This window comes from Motacilla alba, chromosome 12 (assembly GCF_015832195.1).
Source record: "Motacilla alba alba isolate MOTALB_02 chromosome 12, Motacilla_alba_V1.0_pri, whole genome shotgun sequence".
NCBI lineage: Eukaryota > Metazoa > Chordata > Aves > Passeriformes > Motacillidae > Motacilla > Motacilla alba.
In genome coordinates this window covers 17006343-17026446 of record NC_052027.1, presented here as the reverse complement: position 1 = coordinate 17026446, position 20104 = coordinate 17006343, and the positions used below count along the sequence as shown (strand labels likewise).

At 50.5% G+C, this 20104-nt stretch overlaps 1 protein-coding gene across 2 annotated transcripts in view; it reads right to left on the bottom strand.

The window, feature by feature from the left end:
• Positions 1-17444, bottom strand: part of BSN (bassoon presynaptic cytomatrix protein) — an 89271-nt gene extending 71827 nt beyond the window's left edge. For both annotated transcript variants that reach the window (XM_038149214.1, XM_038149215.1), the window contains exon 1: positions 17167-17444. In XM_038149214.1, coding sequence (XP_038005142.1) covers positions 17167-17327 — 161 coding nt within the window. In that variant the 5' untranslated portion in view covers positions 17328-17444. The remainder of the gene's footprint in view (positions 1-17166) is intronic.
• Positions 17445-20104: the final 2660 nt, after the last annotated feature.

Below are 20104 nucleotides of genomic sequence, written 5' to 3'. Positions count from 1 at the left end.
GCATCCATGGGAGCTTGGCATTTGTGGTCTGAGTAAATCCTTCAGGAGCTGCAGCCCTTCTGTGCAACTGAGAAACACGGACTGCATCCTTTCCTCTGCCTCGTGCTAAGGGAAATGGGTCCTTGCTTGCTGGACAACTGATCTAATTACTGCATTGTAGTAGATAAAAACCATGAAAATAAGTGGCAGTGTCATCATGATTTTACAAATTGCATGCCCTGCTCAGGCTTTTCAAAGAGGAGCTGAGTTTGTCCATGGAACGGAGCTCCCAGCTTCAAAACCAGATCAAAAGCCAGCAAAATGAGGACAAGCAAGTATTTTCTGTTAGTAGAAAAAAAAAAAAAAAAAAAAAAAAGAGGGAAACCTGGGTAGAAGAAGAGGGGAAATGATTGAAATGATTGTTTATCTGCAGTAAAACCAAAGGGATGAGCAGCAAACACCTCAAGATAAAATATGAAGAGAGACACGTGAAGAGACTCACACCCAAAAGAGGGAGGCTGGGCTGACCAACAAGAATTAGAGCTGCTCAGCTACGAGCAGAGATTTGACCTAGTTGGTTTGACTGAAACCTGATGTGAACATCCACATGACTGATTTTAAGAATCACTGAGAATAACCTATTTAGAAAAAAAAACAGGTAGTTAAACAAGCAGGCAGTTGTACTCTAGGTCAAAATGGCACTGGGTTTGACTTGGAAAGACATAATTCTGAATGGTTATGGGTTGGCAAAGGAACAGCACGGGATAATAGCAAATGTTAGCTGGTATACACTGCCTGTCAGCAAGTCTGACTAGAAAATAGGACAACCCTTTTAATAAATAAACAGAAAAAGAAGTGTCTGATGTGGAGGGCCTTTGGTTTCAGCTCCGTGCACTGAAAATCTCACACTAGCGGTGCTCAGATATACCCCGAGCTTGGGTGCTCTACTGGGACAGCTTGTAGCTCTAGAAAGTCCTACATCCAACACAGGGAATCCTGTATCGGGCTCTGCTTTGACAAAAAAAAAGCCCCCAGCAGTTTCAGAATTAAGCACCTGCTTAAATCCAAGTGCCCCTAAATTAATTACAGCGATGTCCATGCAGGAAGAGGATCACTCTGGAAATGGATGGTTTAAAAACAGCGAATGCCACACAGCTGAAATCAAAACAGAAAATACGAAACGGTGACTAGAAACTGTCAGGGAGTATTTTATTAGATGGCAACATAAGCACTCTTGTGAAAGGCCAGTGTTTAATGACTTGCTTTTGTGAGCAGTGGAAAAACCCTGTTCTCCTGCAGCTTTGTGCTCTAGGGTTGCCTCATCCCCGTCAAATAAGATGCAGCTTCTGTCAGGCATTTTCCCGGTGACTGAGGCATCCCTAAAGCGCATCTCCTGATGCTGACAGTGTATCTGAGCTCCTGCTTCCACCCAGCCTGGAAATCATTTGGGTCCTTAACCTCTATCCTCATACCTGTTCTCATACATACAGAGAAATGTGGTAGTCTGGAGTCCTCTGCCTCACTGTTACACCCTGCTGGGGCTGGGCCTCAAGGAGGGGCTGCCAGGCGGGCGGTGGCACAAGCCACTGGCGACCAACACACCAAACTAACAGCCTCCCCCAGGGGTGCTGCTGTCGTGGGGTGAGCAGTGCTGCATGCACGGTGAGCCTGCCAGCTTGCTCCTCTGGCTCTGCTTCTGCAGGAGAGAACACACTAGAGCTGCTGCTGGTTTTTCCCTTCGTTTAAAATGCCATCCATGGAACGGTAACAAGAACCAGGAGATTTCCAGTTTACACAGCCACCACAGACCAGTTATTCTCTGTCTCAGCTCCATGTCTAGTTTAATCCAGACTCTGCAACAGGAGAACACATCAATGTCACTTGCTGCTGCTCTGTCAGGCACGGCTGTTGAGAGGCATCTGCCATCTTATTAGCTGAATCCTACATACCAGAAGAGGGGTTTATGACTGATTTAAGCTCTAAATAAGCATTTACTTGCTTATTTTCATTCCTGCACAACTGCCTTTTTGTAAAGGTTTGTGAATCATTATCATTTGCAGTTGGACTAAATGATCATTGAAGGCCCTTCCAATTCAAAATGCTTTATTTTCAACCCTATTTCATTCTATTCTGTTGTTTACCATTCTAATTTTGCTACGTGGCAAGCAAATACTTAATTTGCACCTCACTTAGCCCGGATGAGCCAAGAGTAATTTCCCTGAGAGTACTTTGCAATATAAAACCAGAGCAGTGGCTGCTCCTGCTCACCAGACCAACATCCCCAGACCCAAGGAACCCCAAGGTCAGATGTCTGTTAGACACCCTATACAGACCATAATGAACACCTGGAATTAAATGCAAGGCAACTGATCCCTATAGAGTCCAGAGCAGCCTCTGAGAACCCCAAGACCTGAACTGGAGTCAGGGCAGAGTTTTGCATCTCTCCCATGAGCTCTCACAAGCCAGAAGGTCACTGAGTGCCCAGCAGACCACCCCATGCTGCTCTGGGGAGCTGCTCTTTCAGCTGCTGATGCCTGAAACGTGCAGCCACCACTGTCAGGATTTTGGCCAAACCCTTCAGAGCCAAAGGCAAACGGGCCTGACTGAAGAGTTGGCAGGTAACAATCTCAGTCCCATATATATCAAAGAGATCACTTCTCAGATAGCTTTACAGGAGCAGGCACTATAAAGATTCAAAGGTTTGAACAGGGTCTCCTTTTTAAATTATATAATTGTTGCTGAGAACATTAATGATCTTGAATTTCAAAGCATTAAAATATCCCAGGGGTAAGTGCAGTGTCCAATATTCATTCTACTTCAGCGACAGGGCAAATCTGTTTCCTCTGTGATAGCTGAAAACTACATTTAAATCTTCCAGAGACAGAGCAGAAGCCACCTCTTGATCAAAATGCCATCAGCTGCACGGCGTGCGAGGAGCTGTACAGCTCAGTGATGAGAACCAGGAAAGTGCAGGTGCAGAGCCAGGGCTTCACTGTGCCTGGGATGAACAGAGATCCTAGAAAGCCTATGGGGTATCTGATCCCTCTCTGCCTCTCTCTGGGCACTTAGGAGGTATCTGGAAGATCAAAGGAGGAACATCACCTCATCCAGTGAATGGGTGCAGTTGGAAGGTCAGCTTTGGGCTTTCAGTGCAGGTGAATCCTTGGAGTCTTTGGGAAGACCTGGAGGGAACAGGAGTCATCAGTGACCCCAGCTGCTGGACCCGAGGACACTGCTGAAGGGGAGGATGCTCAGTAGGTCTGGGGTCATCAAGTGCCCCTCGTTTAGCATTAATTCAGGTGAGGCTGAGGGTGGCCATGCTGCAGGCTGCACAGGAAAGGGAGCTGCTGCCTGCAGAGCTCCTCTCCTCTTTACTGCAGGATTTGGAAGGTCTGCTATGAATGATGAAGAGCTGTGCCACAGAGTTATGGCCCTGCGACCAATACCAAGGAGCACGCAGGGAAACAGCAGCTAAAAGAGGGACAAACGTCCCCAGGAGCCACGGAGAGGTGTGGGCTGCAGCCGTCTCCTCAGTCTGATTTCCACTCAGCTACTCAAAGTGTTGCCTCCATATCCTTCCCTGGTACAACTGATTGCTGTGAGCAAGTCATTTGTGTGTGTTAAAATTACATAAAAGAGCCATGACAATCTTGAAAGTACTGTGGGCAGCAGAAAGGACGAGGATGCTGGGGAGAGTACCCCAGGCAAGGAGCAGCCACTCTCCTCAGCCTTCACCCAGTCACATCCTGCATCTGAGCTCTGGCAGTTAAAGGGTAGAAGAGCTGATTGCTGCAGTCACGCTTAACTGAAGGCCTTTGTCCCAGGAAAGCCAACACCATGAATTACTGCTCTGTATTTACCAAATGCCAGCAAAGCCGAAAGATAAACCATGGCATGAAGCTGAGGAATTTTTATGGCACACGGCTGGTGAAAGCTTATCTTGTAAATCTATGATTATAACGCACGCCCGCCCTCCTTGAGAGCCTCTCTGATTTTCATTAGCAGCGACACAGTTTTTTGTTTAGTTCGTTAGCTGTTCCCTAAAGCAATGCAGAATGAAGCTACCTGCTCTGGACTTAATCCTGTGACAGGAATGTGCCTGCTCTGAGGAGCCAAACCTGACACACAAACTTTCAGCAGCGGTGACTGTAAGAGACTTGGCTTCAATCTATTTGCAGGACTGGGAAAAAACCACAGAAATTCACATGATTACTATAATTTTTAGATACAACCAGGAAAAAAAGAAGAGAAAAAGTGAGAATATTTGTTAGAAAGAAATTAAAAGCAGCGGGTGGAAGGGTAACAAAGGGAAGTTTCCATGGCACCTGTTAGCAAAACATGCACCGTCAAGAAAAAGTTTAAGACATGGCCATAACACAGCAATATCATTAAACAACCAAGCTACAGGAGTAAAAGGCAATAATTAGTATGAAAAACCATCTCAAGTGGGAGAATTGTCAGGATAAAAATCTAGAAAGAAAGGGGAGAAAGAAGGAAGTAATAGAAGATGAAGAAATAAGGGGAATCCTACTTATGGGTTAATAACTTATCAGGATTTAGGACACCAAGGATAGAGGCAGATGGTCAGGTTTTCACAAGCAGAGGTGCAGGATCTTGCCATGGGATAAATGGGATATTCATAAATGGCTTGGGAAGGAGGGGGGGATAAAGAAAGGACAAGTTTGCTGGGCCATGCAAATTTATTCAGCATATTCAAAGCTAAAGCTGAATGCAAAGAGCTGTAGAAGGCTCTCCTGAGCTGGATGTCTCGAAACATCATGGCAGGTGAAATCCAAGGTCAAGAAATGCAGAGTGAGGCACAGAGAACAACCATAGCCACATGTACTGATGGGTTCTAAATCAGACACTGATGCTCTGCAGAGAGTTCTGCAAGCCATGTTGGACCATTCTCAGAAAACATCAATTTAATGCTCATCAACAAATATAGAACAATCCACCCCAAAAAATACACAATTAAGTTATTTTGGGAAAAATGCATTTTGGAAAGCAATTCAAAGAGAAGAGCAAAGGCAGTCTGTTCCCTTGACTGGCTTCTGGCTTCCTTCCCCACAAAGAGTGGCACCAAGGTCTGGTTTTGCAATTCTCCCTTTTGCATCCAGGCTTGACTCTGTCCAGGAGCTGGATGGATTCCTGCAGGTGCTGGCTGGCTGCACAAAGCGAATCCAACACGAGCACCGTTTGTCACAGGTGGGCAAAAAGGGGTCAGTCCAGGGGTCTGGCTCCAACAGGTCAACATCCCCAGTCATGTCCACACCACACAAGGGTCCTAACACTTCACCTTCCACAAGAAGTTGGTATTCAACCATTAAGAAACTGGGAAGACTGCAGGGCCCTTCTTTTGGATGAGTTCTACTCATGCTCCAAAATTAAAATCTGATGCAAAAAATGTATCATTATCCATCTCCATGACAGCTTGAGTCAACCAAACTCAGCCCAGAACGAAGAACAACATTCATTCCAGGCATTAAAAAAATAGGAAGATCCATCAGAAAGAGAAGTGCTGTTAAAAAAGAGGCAGTAATGACAGACCAGAAAGAAACTGGTTTGTATTTTTAGAAAAAGGAAAGAAAAAACACAGTTAAAAAGCAATTTCCAGGAGAGGAAATCAGAGTGCCATACTGCAGAGAGACAGGCAGCTCCTGGTGACTACGCAGCAACCAAAAAATCCTGACTTTGCACCCTCATTTATCTGAGCCTGGGCAAATGAAACAAAGGAGCTAATTTTTAGTGTGTGTCTGTGAAAAACCACAGCATTTTTATCCATCCTGCAGCTTGTGTCTTTGCACCTCTACACATTTTGCCTATCTCATAATAGTCCCTTTAACTGTTCCCCAGGCCACTTAGATCCTTAATTCTATTTTTTTGTTGTTGCCTCAGGTTACCAGGAGAGCGGATATCCGAGGTGTGGAAGAGCAATCAAGAGATCATTTGGGCAGGGACGGAGGAAACAGCCATCACCTGATCCCCCATGAAGAGCTCCAAATACAGCACGTGTGGAGGGGTACATGGAAAAACTGATGAGCCCACATTTCCCTGTGAGGAGAAGAAATCTGTGTCCAACACGGCCAGAAGCCTTTAAACAACACCTTCACATCAGGTTAGGTTTGTCAGAAACACTTTCAGCTGCAGAGGTTTCTTTCTCCCTGACATTCCCCACACCAGCTCACAGGGTCCAAAAATGTCTGTTATTTAAGACTGTGGTTGCAAGTGCCTGGTGGGACACTGCCCGGGGGCTGGCACTGGATGGGCTCAGTATCAGTGATTTTGTGTCTTACATTTGCACTTTCTGGTTTTCAGAGATATGAATTGGAATGGTAAACCAAACTCAGAATTATGTTTTTATGTGTAAAACTCATTATTCACAACAGGAAAGGTAAAGGAAACCCAAGGAACAATACATTATGAATACTGTCAGAGACACCATCAACTTCAATATCTCAAGCTGTTTAGTTTAAATGTACTTTTGAAATAGAAGAGGCTGAAATTCCCCTGCCAAATTCTTTATAGGATCAAAGGAAAACATTTCTCCAGCTTCTGCAACTCTTTGAGGCTCCTTGTCCCTGCCTGCATTTCCCTGCTGCACGTACCTCAGCCCAGAACATTTGTCCCCACAGAGATGGAGGCATCTGAATATTTGATGTATCTGTCCTTGCAGAACCCTCGGAAGGCTTAGCTCGGCACAAATGGCAGCAGGTAAAATTTAAGGCTGAGAAGTTTAGTTGGTAAGTGAAGGAAATTTTAGACACGTTGAGAAGCAGAAGGCACTTTATTCCTACCCAGAGCAGCTGGTTGGTTTTTGTTGGTGTATTTCAAAGAAAAAGGAAGGTGTGATAATTTGTCAATTGAGAGTGTTTGGGTCTATATTTTCACTTAATAAAAAAATCAAAATTAAATAGGTAGTCATGGATGGGTTGGACAAAACTGAGTTGTAGGGCCAAGAGGAATCCTATCCTAATCCGTTAACCAGTGCTTAACACCCATTAACAATGCAGGAGGAGGAGAGAGAGGAAGATGAGGAAGACAGATAAAATAAAGCAGAAAAGGGATGCCTAAGGAGACACCTCTTCACAGTTTCCTCACAGAGGGATGTTTCTGGATGCCTTATTTTCACCAGGTTGAGGTAATCAGTGGCATGTAATGTAGTGATAGGGATCATCTTTTCCACTCCAACAGGAACCGATGTTCTGTCATAACTGCAGTGCGTGACCAGTCAAAAGCTCATCTAATATAGTGGTAAATGGGCTCTGAAAATCACCACCATCACAAAAGGTCCTATATAATATGCTATATAAACGAAAACCTCTTTTCCTGGGGTGCTCCCCAGCTACAGGATTCCCAAGCAAAACATCCACAACTTAGACACAGGTGGGAAAAGGAGAAGCCTTGGATATTTTTGCTCCTTGGGACTACAGATCCGCCCTAAATACAAAGGATGGTGTGTTTTACAGGGATGAGAGCAGCACCCACCATCACCTCCTCACGTACGCCGGCGTCAGGAGTATTTCCGGAGAGCTGCCGCTGCCGCCCGGCCCCAGCACAATGCGCTCCAGCACTATCTGCTCCAGACATCTCACCAGTTCATATCACAGCCGGTGCAGCCCAGGGATGTGTTTGAGACTCACTGCAGTTCCCTCACCCTCCCAAGAGCCATTCCCACTAGAGGAGAGCGGAGAAGGCTCAAAAGGGCAGCATCCCAAAGGGCCATCGCTTGCCCAGGGGGTTGAGAACTCCTGTGATGAGCAGGGAAGAAGAAACCCAAATTACGGTGGCTTATTGTTGGTGGGCAGGAGACAAAAAAGCTGATGCATCTGAGAGAAAATATGGGAAAAATCTGCACACTTGAAGGACAACATGGAGTTCTTTGTGTCCTACTGCTGGTCCTACAAGGACTACATTAACGGGTCTCAAACCTGGAACCCCATGAGTCTAAGACTGGAAATCAAAAATGCAACAGAAGTTCATAAAATCACAGAACTATTTGGGTTGGAGGGGACCTTAATGATCATTTCATTCCAACCCCCCTGCCGTGGGCAGGGACACATGCCACTAGACCAGGTTGCTCCAAGCCCCATCCAGCCTGGCCCTGAACACTTCCAGGGATGGGGCAGCCACTTCTCTGGCAAGTTACCGCAGATGAACTACTGAAGTAGCCTACGGCAAAATTAAAATGGAAAAAAATACATTTACTCCTTCCTGTCGGCTCGGAGGTTGTTGCTGAGCACGATGAGAACACTTCAGGCTGGGACCACCTCGGGTGTTTAAGCTGAACACACCAAACCCAGCCCACCAAGGCGACAGGCGCTGCTGGCACTGCGGTGCCCAGCTGCAGCCCAGCCCTACCTGCAAAGGCTGCAAACCAGCAGAGTTTACTCTGCCAGTTAACTGGGAGGTTAGTGTTAAAAAAAAAAAAAAAAAAAAAAGAGAAAGAAAAACCCCACCAAACAACAATTTGTCTCCCTAAGAAGATTAATAGGTGCATTTAAAGAAATCAGGCTGTAGGCTTAATGAGAGAGAGGCAGCAAAATCCTAAATGTGAGACCTCCTACAGTTTTTCAGTCCAGCTGTACAATCAAATAATAGTTTATGTAACTGGGATTGAAACAAAATAAATTAAAAGTAATTTCATGTTTCATCAAAAGAAAAAGTACGGTTTGGAGTCAACATGGAAAAAGATCTAGTTCAGCCCCACATTTTCCCCAGCCTTTCATAAGCTTTGTACTATCAGCTGATTTGGGTTTTTTTCACACGACAAAGGCAAATTATCAAGTCCCTTAAGAACTTATTATACATTTCCAATTTTCAACTATTCCTATTTTATAATGCATAAATTCACATATCTATAAGTGAAATGTTTTCTTTAGAAGATGAAAGAAAAAAAAAAAAACAACAACATGCTGCTTTTCCCAGGCTGCAATCTGTTTTTTGGTTAAATAATAAAAAAAAAGGGTGGTTAGCAGCTACAACATGTCAATCTTTGCAAGTAATTCCCACGCACAACTTCATCCTTTTGCAGACATTAAATATGGCAAAATCTTTTCATTCTCCTGATGTCTAGACTGATGAAGGAAGGGCACAAGCTACCAACAGACTCTTTCTTCTGCTGGAAAGCCCATGGCAGACCCATTTGGGTCTCAGGTGGGTTAAGAGCACCAAACCCCTTGGGATTCATTCAACAGCTGAAGAAGACACATCTCACATTGACTTCATACCCACATGCAACTTCTGAGGATGGAGCAACCTGAGAAGCAACCCGAGATCACGCCAGAAGAGGCTGCATACTCCAAGCCTCTCCTAACAGAGCTAAAAATCCACAAATAAAGGCAAATTTCAAAATAAATCTCCCTATTCAGGATGCTACAACCCTCAGGACTGGTCCTGCACAGGGATCTCCACCAGAACCAGGCTCTGAGCCTCTCAGCAGCTGGAAATGCCCTTGAGCCCCCAAGGCCAGGAAAGACTCAAGACAGGCTAGAAAGCAATGTTCCACTGGTATGCAAGGAAACAGAGAGAAAAAAAGGTTCAGGGGCTGCTCTCAGCTATTGACATCTGGCCTCTGCAAGTGTCCCTGCCATGCAAGGCCTCCTGCACTCTGGGCTGGATCGAGGAGGTCCTGCCACCCTTGGATATCCCGGCTTAATGCGGGATTTGGCCACATCTAAACCGAATGACATTTTGATTCATGGTGATTTTTCTTCTACGTCCTTCAGAGGAGCTGTCAAATCCTCATCTGAAAGCTATTCAGCGTGGGAAACTGCTTTGTCATGTCTGAGAGGCTGTGGTCCCTGTCAGGTCCTGGAACTGAGTGAAGAACAGTTAGTCACACATGCCCAAAAACCCTCAAAATTCTCAACATTTCCCAAGCAGCATGGATGCCTTTTCCATGCAGCATCTGCTTGCTCTAAGTTCAGTTCCAGCTATCAAAAAAGAGGAAACCCTCCAAGAGGACAGGAAATACTCTTCTCATGAGGACCTACACATGACGAGAGAAGAGGTCCAGGTGGCTCTAAGGTCCCCCTGGAGCCTTTTCTTCTCCAGAGCAAACAACCCGAGCTCTCCAGTCTGCCTCCATAAGAGAAGAGTGTCTCATTTAGGATCTCAGTCATTACCTCGTTAGTGGCGGTGTGATGGGGAGTCTAATGATGTCTACCAGCAATTAATGGCCGAGGTTTCCCCCAGGCCTGTGCTTCCACCTTTCCCCAGCAGCACCTTGCACAGCCCACTGCAGTCACTTGGTTCTTGGACAGCCGTGCCCAGCCCAGGGAGCGCTAACAGTCTCCAGATGGAGATATTGATCTTCTTGTTCTAGGGAGAAGGTGTAAAGGCTCTTCCATCCTGTGCTAAGGACAGGGACAGGAGAGAAGTCTGGGAACAGACTGGGCAGGAGAGGGGTTTGTGTTGTAGCTCCTCTTAGAAGATGCCTATGCACTCTACTGCATTAAATACACGAACATTTTTCTTCTATTGACAATGACCTAGAAACTCAACTAAATCATTTTTGAAAAAAGAGAATGCACCAAACTATTTAATCACATCTTCAGGGGGGAATGAAGCCAGTAAGAACAGCTAATCTGCTGCTCATCACAGAAACTATAGTTTTGGACTGAGGGCAACTTTGTCTATTCAAAGGCGACAGTTTTACTTAAACCTTCTGTGATCACACGTCCCATTATTCTGTCTGGTAATCTGCTTCTACACTTATTTATGCTCCCTCTTAACACACATTTCATTACCATTTGGCTAGCATGGGCCTCTGAACTGCAGAGGTGTGTCTGCTAGCCATCATAACCATCTTTGCCACCCAGTGCCAGCAGCCAGGCTGGAGGGCGGATTCCCTCCCCGTCTCAGGCTAAACCATGGCACTTACACAAATAATAAGAGAAAACAAAATAAAAATTGCATTCAGAGGTGCTTTTCTTGACTTGTCAACATGGGCAGGGAGCTGCTGTCTCCTGCCCTCCCAACCCACTGTTCCCAGTCTCTTAATGGGGCTGGGGTCTCTCTTCAATATCAAACACACACTAGGAAAGCTGCAGAGGCCAAGAGAGAGCGAGACACCACCGTCAGTGTAGTTAAGCCATCTTTGGTATTAAACATGAGCAGAGCACCTCATGAACATCCCTTCCAGCCCCACCATCAAGCCCAGGCCAGCGTTAATAGGGTCCAGTGATGCTGATTGCTCCTATGGGCTCCTGAATAGCACATTGGAGGTGCTGGGTGCTCTCAGTGAGGAGGCAGCTCACCACATTCATAAAAACCTCCCAGCATCAGTGACATGAAAAGCGGTGCTCATCGATGACTGACAGGCTGCACAGCAGCACCTCGGGGTCACGCCGGAGCTTAGCACCTCCAAGCACGAAAAAAGAGAAAAAAACTTGTTCGTAGGGATAGTCGTGCTCAAAGACTGATACAAAAATAACAAATCTGTCATTCAAACAGACATTTGAAAACACAGTGATGGCTCAACAGCGACCATCTCAAATTCCAGACGAATAACAGCTTAAAATGTGTGGGACTGGGATGACCATCAGCACTTGCTGTCACTCACTGGCCAAAAAAGAAACCCAAGGAACATCCTGGAGCAGCGGCGCTCAGCAGCAAAGTCCCCGTGATAACGTTATTGTCACATTCAGTGAAAAAGAGGACTCCTTTGCCATGAAACTGTTTCACCCTACTGCGCTACCTGCTCTTGGGAAGCACTCTCTGCACCCTCACTGCCTGTCCCATCCTTCCCAAGGGGCACCTCATTTGCTAGGAAATTAGCCTGATGTTGGAAAAGGATTGCTGGAAAAGTACCCTGGGCCAGCCCCAGCGCCAGCCCCAGCCGGGGAAGCGGTGCAGACGGCTGTGCAGAGAGGCTGTGTGGCAGGCAGGCTGTGGTGTTCTGCCAGTCCAGATGCACATCAAGTATTCCCCAAACTCATATAAACTGCAGGAATATGCCACAGCACTGACTATCTGTTTGCACTGAATTGGAGACATGATGGGAAACATCAAATATGTGCTTGATTCACACAGCAGAGAAAAGAAACAGCTTTATTGCAGCACGCTGGAGAAGCAGGAGTGGAGAGGCAGAAGCCAGCTCAACATGAGCAACAATGAGGAGGGACTCACCAGCCCAAACGGATGTGGCCACTTGAGCTGTGGCTCCATTCCTGAGCATCAACAAAAGAATAAGGATGGTTTGGGTTGGAAGAGACCCCAAAGATCACCTAGTTCCCATCCCCTGCCATGGGGAACACCTTCCACTAGAAGGCTGACCCATCAGCACTCAGCTTTCCAGTGCAAAGGAAGCGGCCCTGCCGTAGCTTCCAGTTGTACCAGAGGCAGCCAAGGACTCCTCCAACTTTTCTGCACAAGCCAACACAGCAAAGGACATCAATCCCTCCAAATTCTTCTATATCCTTTCTGAGCAGAAGTGGGCACTGCAGGGACATCCCAGGAACCCCTAACCCAGCAAAAGCAAGGGGTAAAGATCCACCATCCAGGCTGGATCCCGCAGTGAGAAACCCCGACCTGTGAGGCAGACTGCAAATCTGTGTATTTGTTTTGGAAATAAAGGCATTAATAATTGATGCCAAACACTGTGAATATTGATGAGCACATTCCCAGAAGAGGTTTTGGAGTCACTTAAGCACCCAGAATTGTGCCGTCTGGATTCAGTGGCCTAATGGCTGCTGTCAGAGCAATCACAAGAACGCAAAGCACTGTGTCACAGCCAGCACCGCCTGCCCATCATGAGAGAAGATAAACTGATGCCCAGTGGGGTATTTAACACCACAAATATTTTGACTCGATCCATCATGTACACCATTTTCTACTCCTTTTTGTTTTGCTCACACACAAGTTTAATGATCTCAAACCATTGCGTATCTGTTCTTCTCCTTCTCACTTAAATCCAGCCTCAGTTCCCTCCTGCCCCTCCAAATGTCTTGCAGCAAATAAACTAATGCTCAGTAAGTGCAGAAGCATGGCAGGCTTTTCCAGACTGCCAGTCCATGGCCCAGCCAGGGAAAAACTATTTTCATATTTGAGGAAATTCCCAGCAATGCCTCTGCTGGTGATGCCTCTGCCCCATCCTGTGCAGGCTCAGAGCCTTTGGGGAGAGCAGAGCATGGAGATGAGGATGGAGCTGGCTCTCTGGGCTCTCCAGGTGAGCGTGAGCCCTCTCTGCAGCCTGACTCCCCATCACACAGTCTGGTTTTATTTCTAGCACAGTCATATGAAAATGGACATCGACTACTCATTTCTGCAAGCTTGGGAAAAGTGCCCATTTAAAAAGAAAGAAGCAAAGTTGCTTTTTTAAAAACAAATATCTTCATGTATAAACTTTTTATCTCTCATTGTGATGGCACTTTATGGCAAGCCAACAAGCACACTCAAGTGAGCTACAGAGAGGGTAAACGGGAGCATCCAAACTGCACTGGTTTGTCAAAGTTTCTCTATTTAAAGGGCTTTCTTTCAGTTCTGTTTCTCCTATGCTCTTCCCTATCACCAGATTTTTTATTTCAAGCTCCATCACCTGCCAAACAGAGCAATGCTGAATGTACAGCAGGCTAAACAGGATCAGCACTTGCCCTGCCATTGTTCCAAGCCAAGGAAGGCTCTGAGGGAGCTCACAGCCCATGCCAAAGGTGCTACCACGCAGTACCGGAGATATTCCCTCTTGGTTGCTTCTAGACCTTCAGCTCACAGCCTGTCTTGAGGCTTAAGAAATACTGGGGTATGACCCACAGCGTGGAAAACAAAGGTCCTGGCACCTCTGCCAGTGTGTCATGGGAGCGAGCTCCCTCCCAGCCTCGCAGCCTGCAGCCCGCCTGGCTGCTGGCAGAGTGCATCACCCAGCTCCAGAGGAACAGCGGCGCTGAAAGCACTGCTGCTCCCACAGACAGCCCCTGAGTTTGTGGCTGCTCCTCAGTGCTTCCCAGGAGACTGCCCCTCTTCCCCTCTCCCACCCCTCAGCCTGAGCTCATGCATCCAGGTGTCAAAGAGAGCCTTTTACAAGCTCCACAGTGAGCAGCAGGGAGACCAAAAACCTGAATGAATCCAGCATAAATCAGGCACATACAATCAGAAGCAGCCATTCTTTCTGCAGGTTACCAGGAAAACCAGCCATGTAAAGCTCTGTGCCCCAAGCTACAGTTCTGAACTTGGGATCATCACTGCTCTGCCATCCAAGCCTTTTTCATCCATTCATCCATCCATCCTTCCATCCATCCATCCATCCATCCATCCATCCATCCATCCATCCATCCACTCCATGAAACAAGCTTGTCCCTTCTGCTTAGAGGGTCTCTCTGGAGGAACAGACTAGAACTTGCCAGGCACTGGAAAGCTTTCTGTCCAAGTGCATCAGCAACCAAGCTGGGTTTCTTTGATCCTCCAGGTTAATGGTGCCCCAGCCATTCACCTCCTTTCAGGCCAGAGGCTCTGTTTGTCTGAGCAGACCAGCAGCAACCCTGCCCTCCCTCCTCAGATTCAGTCTCTCCTTGCTGGAGTCCCAGAGTCAGGCACAGCCTCCTCAGGTGAGATTCCAGCAGCTCCTTGCACGAGGCTGAGCTCTGCACTGCAAACTCCTTGCCCGATTCCACCCTGTACCACGCTGGCCGTTTCCAGAGCTGCATCCTGCTGGCACAGCCAAACCACCCCAGAGCTGAGCATTGCTCCCAGCTTCCCTCCAACCTCTGGCTCCCCCGTGCCTCGGCAAAGCACGCAAGCAAAAAAATCAAAGTTTATAAATAGTGGTAGACATTGCAACTTAGTGAGAAGATGCTACTCCTATTTGTGGTTTCTACTCTCTGAAGTATCTTCATAGTGGATGCACAGTTCTTAGAAGCTGTTCTTGGGATTTAAACACAAGACTCTGAAATCCAGGGTAGCCCCTATATGGTATTCAAGCTATTTCTCTGTGTAACACAAAGCTAACTGTGAAAAATGGCACAGAGAAGTCATGCTATCATGGTTTTCACTGGCTTACATGTGGATCTAGGTTACTTAATTCAGAGGGAAAAAAAGAATTGCTCTGATATTGAAAGAAACTCACTTTCTCTGGCCACTTGAGATTTCTGGAGCAGCACCTTTTGCACTGCACGCTCACTGCTTGGCCAGCACATCCTGTGCTCTGCTGAACCTTTCACAACATATGGTCTGTCTTATGTGCCCACTCCCTCACCTCACAAAAGCACTTTCTTCTCGAGGCCTGATTTCCCTTCATTGCCACTTTGCTACCTTGAATTAAAATCCCTCCATGTCATCTCAGCCCCCCACACCCCTCCCACGCTTCGGTTTTAAATACTGGCACAGCTCAGCATCGTCCCCATCCCGCTGCTGCTCCACGGCACAGCCTCGCTTGGCCCACCTCTTTAATTGCTTTAATTAATTGCAAGGGAGGGCAGCTCCCCAGCAGCAGCTTCCCAGGAGGCACAGGAGCATCAGCTCAGTGCGTGAGGGCTGGAGCATGGCCGGAAAAAACAACCTGGTGTTTCTGGCAGGAGAGGAGCGTGGACGGCCAGTCTACAGACTCTGCCCCTCCACCCAGCAGCCCTGCATGCTCCAGGACCCTAAGAGCCCCTGGAACCCCCAGCACCACACAACAGCAAACACAGACACTGGACAGAAATGGAGGAGCAGTGCCAGAATTGGACAGAAACAGCAGACCTGCATGGCTTCCTTGGCTCCTCTCATTCCAGCAGCCTAAACAGCCCCACAGGTATTTAATTTTAAATTGTTCAAGCAGTTACAAACAACTTTTCACTGCCAGAATCCAAAGCAGAGGGGTTGTGACTCTCTAGCAAGGGAAACTGAGAAAAATGCAAAGGAAAATGAGCACAATTTCCTTCAGAGTTAATTTTTTCACACTCACTGTGTGAAAGCTCTCAGGGATCTCACAGACAGAAGCCTGCCCACAGCTGTAGCATCCCTGAAGCCCACTGGATGTTACGGTGTGCCTGTGAGCAGCCATTGCAGCCCAGCAAGACAGAGCCCACTGCCAGGCAAGACTGCAGCCTCCCGCTCAGGCTCCCACCTGGATTTTCCCTGTCTGAAGCAACACAGTGGCACGACCAGCAGCACTCATCACTGCCCAGGCAAGGCGAAGAGCCCTGAATGCCACTGCCTTGGCCACACACTGAGGGCGAACCACCCACCGAGTCCTCCGCATCCCTCTGTGCAACTTTCTGCACCTTGCCTTTCTCTTTTCAGATAGGATGATGTTTTAGGATTGGCTTTTTTCTTTTAAGGAATATCTCTTATCCCACACTCGCTTCCGAAGTGTCTCCCTCGCAGCTGGCGCTGCCTGGCAGAAGGAGAACGGCTCGGTGCAGTTCCCTGCGAGGTTTTGCACCGATGACTCCTGGCAGGGCTGCATGTCCCTCCTGTTACATAACGACCTTTCCCGTTTGGTGCTGGCTCCCCTTGGGGTGGCCACGTTTGGGAGGGGTCACATTTGGGGTGGCCACGTTTGGGGCGCTCACATGCCCCAGTGCTCTCAGCCGTGTGCTGCCAGGCACCATCCTCCAATCCAGACCAGACCCACCAACCCCGAACCACCCTCGCTTCTCCTTATGCCGCCCCGCTTGCTGCTGGACCTCTGCCCACCGGGCAGCACCCCGCTTTCTCCTGCCCCCCAAACACGACACTCCTCCCGGGGCGCTCCATCCCTCTCCCACACCCAGCCCCAAATCGCACCTTTGCTCTCCCCAGCACCCACGGGTGTCCCCGAGCTGCCAGCTCCCCTGGGGCAGCACCCTCCAGCAGTGACCAGCCTCGGGTGCCTCCATCACCTCCCGGAGCCCCCTGCACCTCGCTCACCTGCCTTGGCCCTCTGCCCACACCCCGCGGCCGCACCGTCTCTCCCTCGGCTCGCAGTCCGTGCACCCTCCTGTCTCACCTGCCTGCGTTCGCCCCACAGAGCGGCACCGCACGGCACCTCCTGCCCCCAGACGCCCCTGCAGCCCCGCAGCGGCCCCATCGCAGCTCTGCGCCGCACCCCGGCACCGCTCACCCCTCACCCGACACGGCTGCACCTCCCGCCCCCCCAGCGGCACCGCCACCGCTGCTGCCCCGCGCCCGCACCCCCCGACAGCCGCGCCCCGCGCCCTGGCAGCGCCCCGCAGCTCGGAGCCCGCCCCGACCCCGCGCCCCGCGCCGCTCCCCGCCCCGCGCTCTGACCTGGGCCCGGCGGCGGGCGGGAGCTGTCCGCCGCCGCCCGGTGCTGAAGGCGGCTTGGCGGCGGCGGCGGCGGGCGGCGGCGGGGCCCCTGCGGCGGCGGCGGCGGCGGGCGGCAGTTGCCCGTCGTCGCCGCCGCCCTCCAGGCTGGCCTCGTTGCCCATGTCGGGCCGGGCGGGACCGGGACCGGGGCCGCTCCCTCAGCGCAGCGCCGCCCCCGCCGCCGCCATCAGCCCCGCGCCGCCATCGCCGCCCGCCCGCGCCGCCCCGCGCATGCGCTGCCCCCGCGCCCGCTCGCGCCGCGGGCACGCGCGCGTTCGCCCGACCAATCGCCGCCCGCCCCCGCGGGGCCCCGCCGGCACGTGCCCCCCGGCCCCGCCCCGCCCCGCCCGCCGGCCAATCGGCGCCGCGCAGCGCCGGCGCTCGCGCCCGCCAGACGGCGCCACTCGCGCTCCCGCGCTGGCCGTCAATGAGCGGCCCGTCTGCCGTGACGTCACGGCCCGGCGGCCAATGGGCGCGCGGTCCCGCATGAGGTTACACGCAATAGCCAATGGGCGCCCGCTCACCCATGAGGTCACGGGCTGCCGCAGGATGTCACACACTGCTGACCAATGAGGTGTCCCCTCTTCCATGAAGTCATGTGCTGCTCCTAGAAGTCACAGCCTGACGGCCAATGAGCACCTGCCTCCTCCATGATGTCAGAGGCTGCTGCACGACATCACACCATGCCAGCCAGTAAGCACCCCCCTCCCCCATGATGTCATGGGCCGTCCAAGAGCATCACACCCTGCCAGCCAATGAGTGTCTGTGCCATTGTGAGGTCATGCACTGCCCTGTGATGTCACTCTCTGCCAGTCAGCGATTGTTGCGCTTCCTGTCACAGGCAGCCCTGCAATGTCACATGCTACTGTCCAATGAGCGCCCTACTACTGCATGACATCATGGCAATCGTGCTCAGCCCGGCAATGAACACATGCTCCCCGTGACGTCACAGGCTCACTGATGAGGCAATGGAACCTCGGCCAATAACGACCCTGTCCTTCGCACGGCTACCCAGAAACCAGCCAGTGACCGCCATTGCTCTCCTATGACATCACAGGGCTGAGCCAATGGGCTCACACACTGTCCCTAAGCACCCCTCTCAGCCACTCAGCACCGCCCTTTCCACGAGGTCACACAGCACTCAGCCAATGGCCATGCTGGCTCTGTGTGAGGTCAGAGGCTGCCAATGAGGTCACACAGCACTCAGCCAATGGTCACGCTGGCTCTGTGTGAGGTCAGAGGCTGCCCATGAGGTCACACAGCACTCAGCCAATGGCCACGCTCGATCCATGTGAGGTCAGAGGCTGCCCATGACATCACACAGCATTTAGCCAATAGTCACGTTTGCTTTGTGTGAGGTCAGATGCTGCCAATGAGGTCACACAGCACTCAGCCAATGGTCACGCTGGCTCTGTGTGAGGTCAGAGGCTGCCCATGAGGTCACACAGCACTCAGCCAATGGTCACGCTCTCTCCGTGTGAGGTCAGAGGCTGCCCATGACGTCAGAGAGCAGCGGTGCCCAGCACGTCGGGGCTCGCTGCCGGCCCCTGCCGTTGACGAGGGGCGGTAATTCGCGGTGCGGGTGCCCGTGGGCGCAGGGACGCGCTGCCACCGCCGGCCCCTACTGCCACCCTGCGGCTGCCACGGCCCGGACCCCCCTCGGGGGGACCCCAGCGGGGACCCAAAATTGTCCCTGGGCGCGCCAGCCCGGGCGGAGCCGAGCCCGGGCAGTGCTGGCGGCTGCTTTTTATGGGCTGTGAGTCAACTCACACGCGCTAAATCCTAAAATAAACGTGAAACTGGGTCCAGCCTCACCTCGGAGCACCGAAATAGCAACCGGCGCCAGCAAGCCCCAGGAACAAGGGAGCTCGGCCCCTTCCCCCTCCGGTCTGCCCAGCCCAGGGAAGGGGATGCTGGTGCTGCAGGGCACTGCTGGCCCCGAGGAGCAGGGGTGGCGAGCAGAAGCTGTAACACGGCAGCAAAAGAGCTTCGGAGGAATGAAAGCACTGAGTAAGAGAATAAAATAGCTTCAGTTCTGGGCAGGGCAACAAATGTGCAATACACCAGAACAAAAACACATCAGGAACAACCCAACAGCAGCAAGTCGATGGAAGGTTAGGGTGCAGGAGTGGAGGAAAGAGGCCAGAACTTAGCAGGTGGTCAGGACACACACAAAAAGTTTGGCTTATTTGGATTTTTTCCCGAGGTGATGTGCTCCCCAAACACAGGAGACTCAAAACATCCACTTTGAATGCAGCAGAGGTTGGAGCAGCTGCCAGCAACAGTGCTGGGGGCAGCAGTGCCCAGACAAGATGTTCAAATCTCAGTTTAAACTTGCCATGGCATCAAAACAGCCCGAAAAACCCTTCTCAACCCCTCCACTGCAGGCTGGTGTCTGTTCTCCCATTACGGGCAGACCTGCTCTCCAGCACCCTAACACGGCAGCCCATGCTCCCCACCAGCCCCTCACCCAAACCTTCACTGCTGCCTTCTTAAGAGGGTCTTCCTGAACTGGAGACATCCAAAGCAAGTCTCACATTTCACAGACACTTGATACCTACCTCCAAAGGCCAAGGACAGCAGGCTCTCTGCAAACCCTCTCCCCGGCTTCTCCTTTGCAGAACTCACTTTGCTTAAGTCCCCCCACACACACTTTTTTTTATGGCCCTTTGAACCCTCTCTCCTGGCTCCTCCAAACTCTTCCCCATTCCATTGATTCTGCAGTCAGCCTCAGGTGATGCAGGTGAGGCACAGCTCGTGCTCTGCAGGGCTGTGTCTTGTTCACTCCCCTGGGGACAGGCATCACTGTCCCCATGGCTTCACCCCGCTGCTGTCCTTCCCTGCACAAGGCGCCTGGCTCCCAGGGGCTGGCACCCCAAAGGAACCTGAAGGGTTGAGC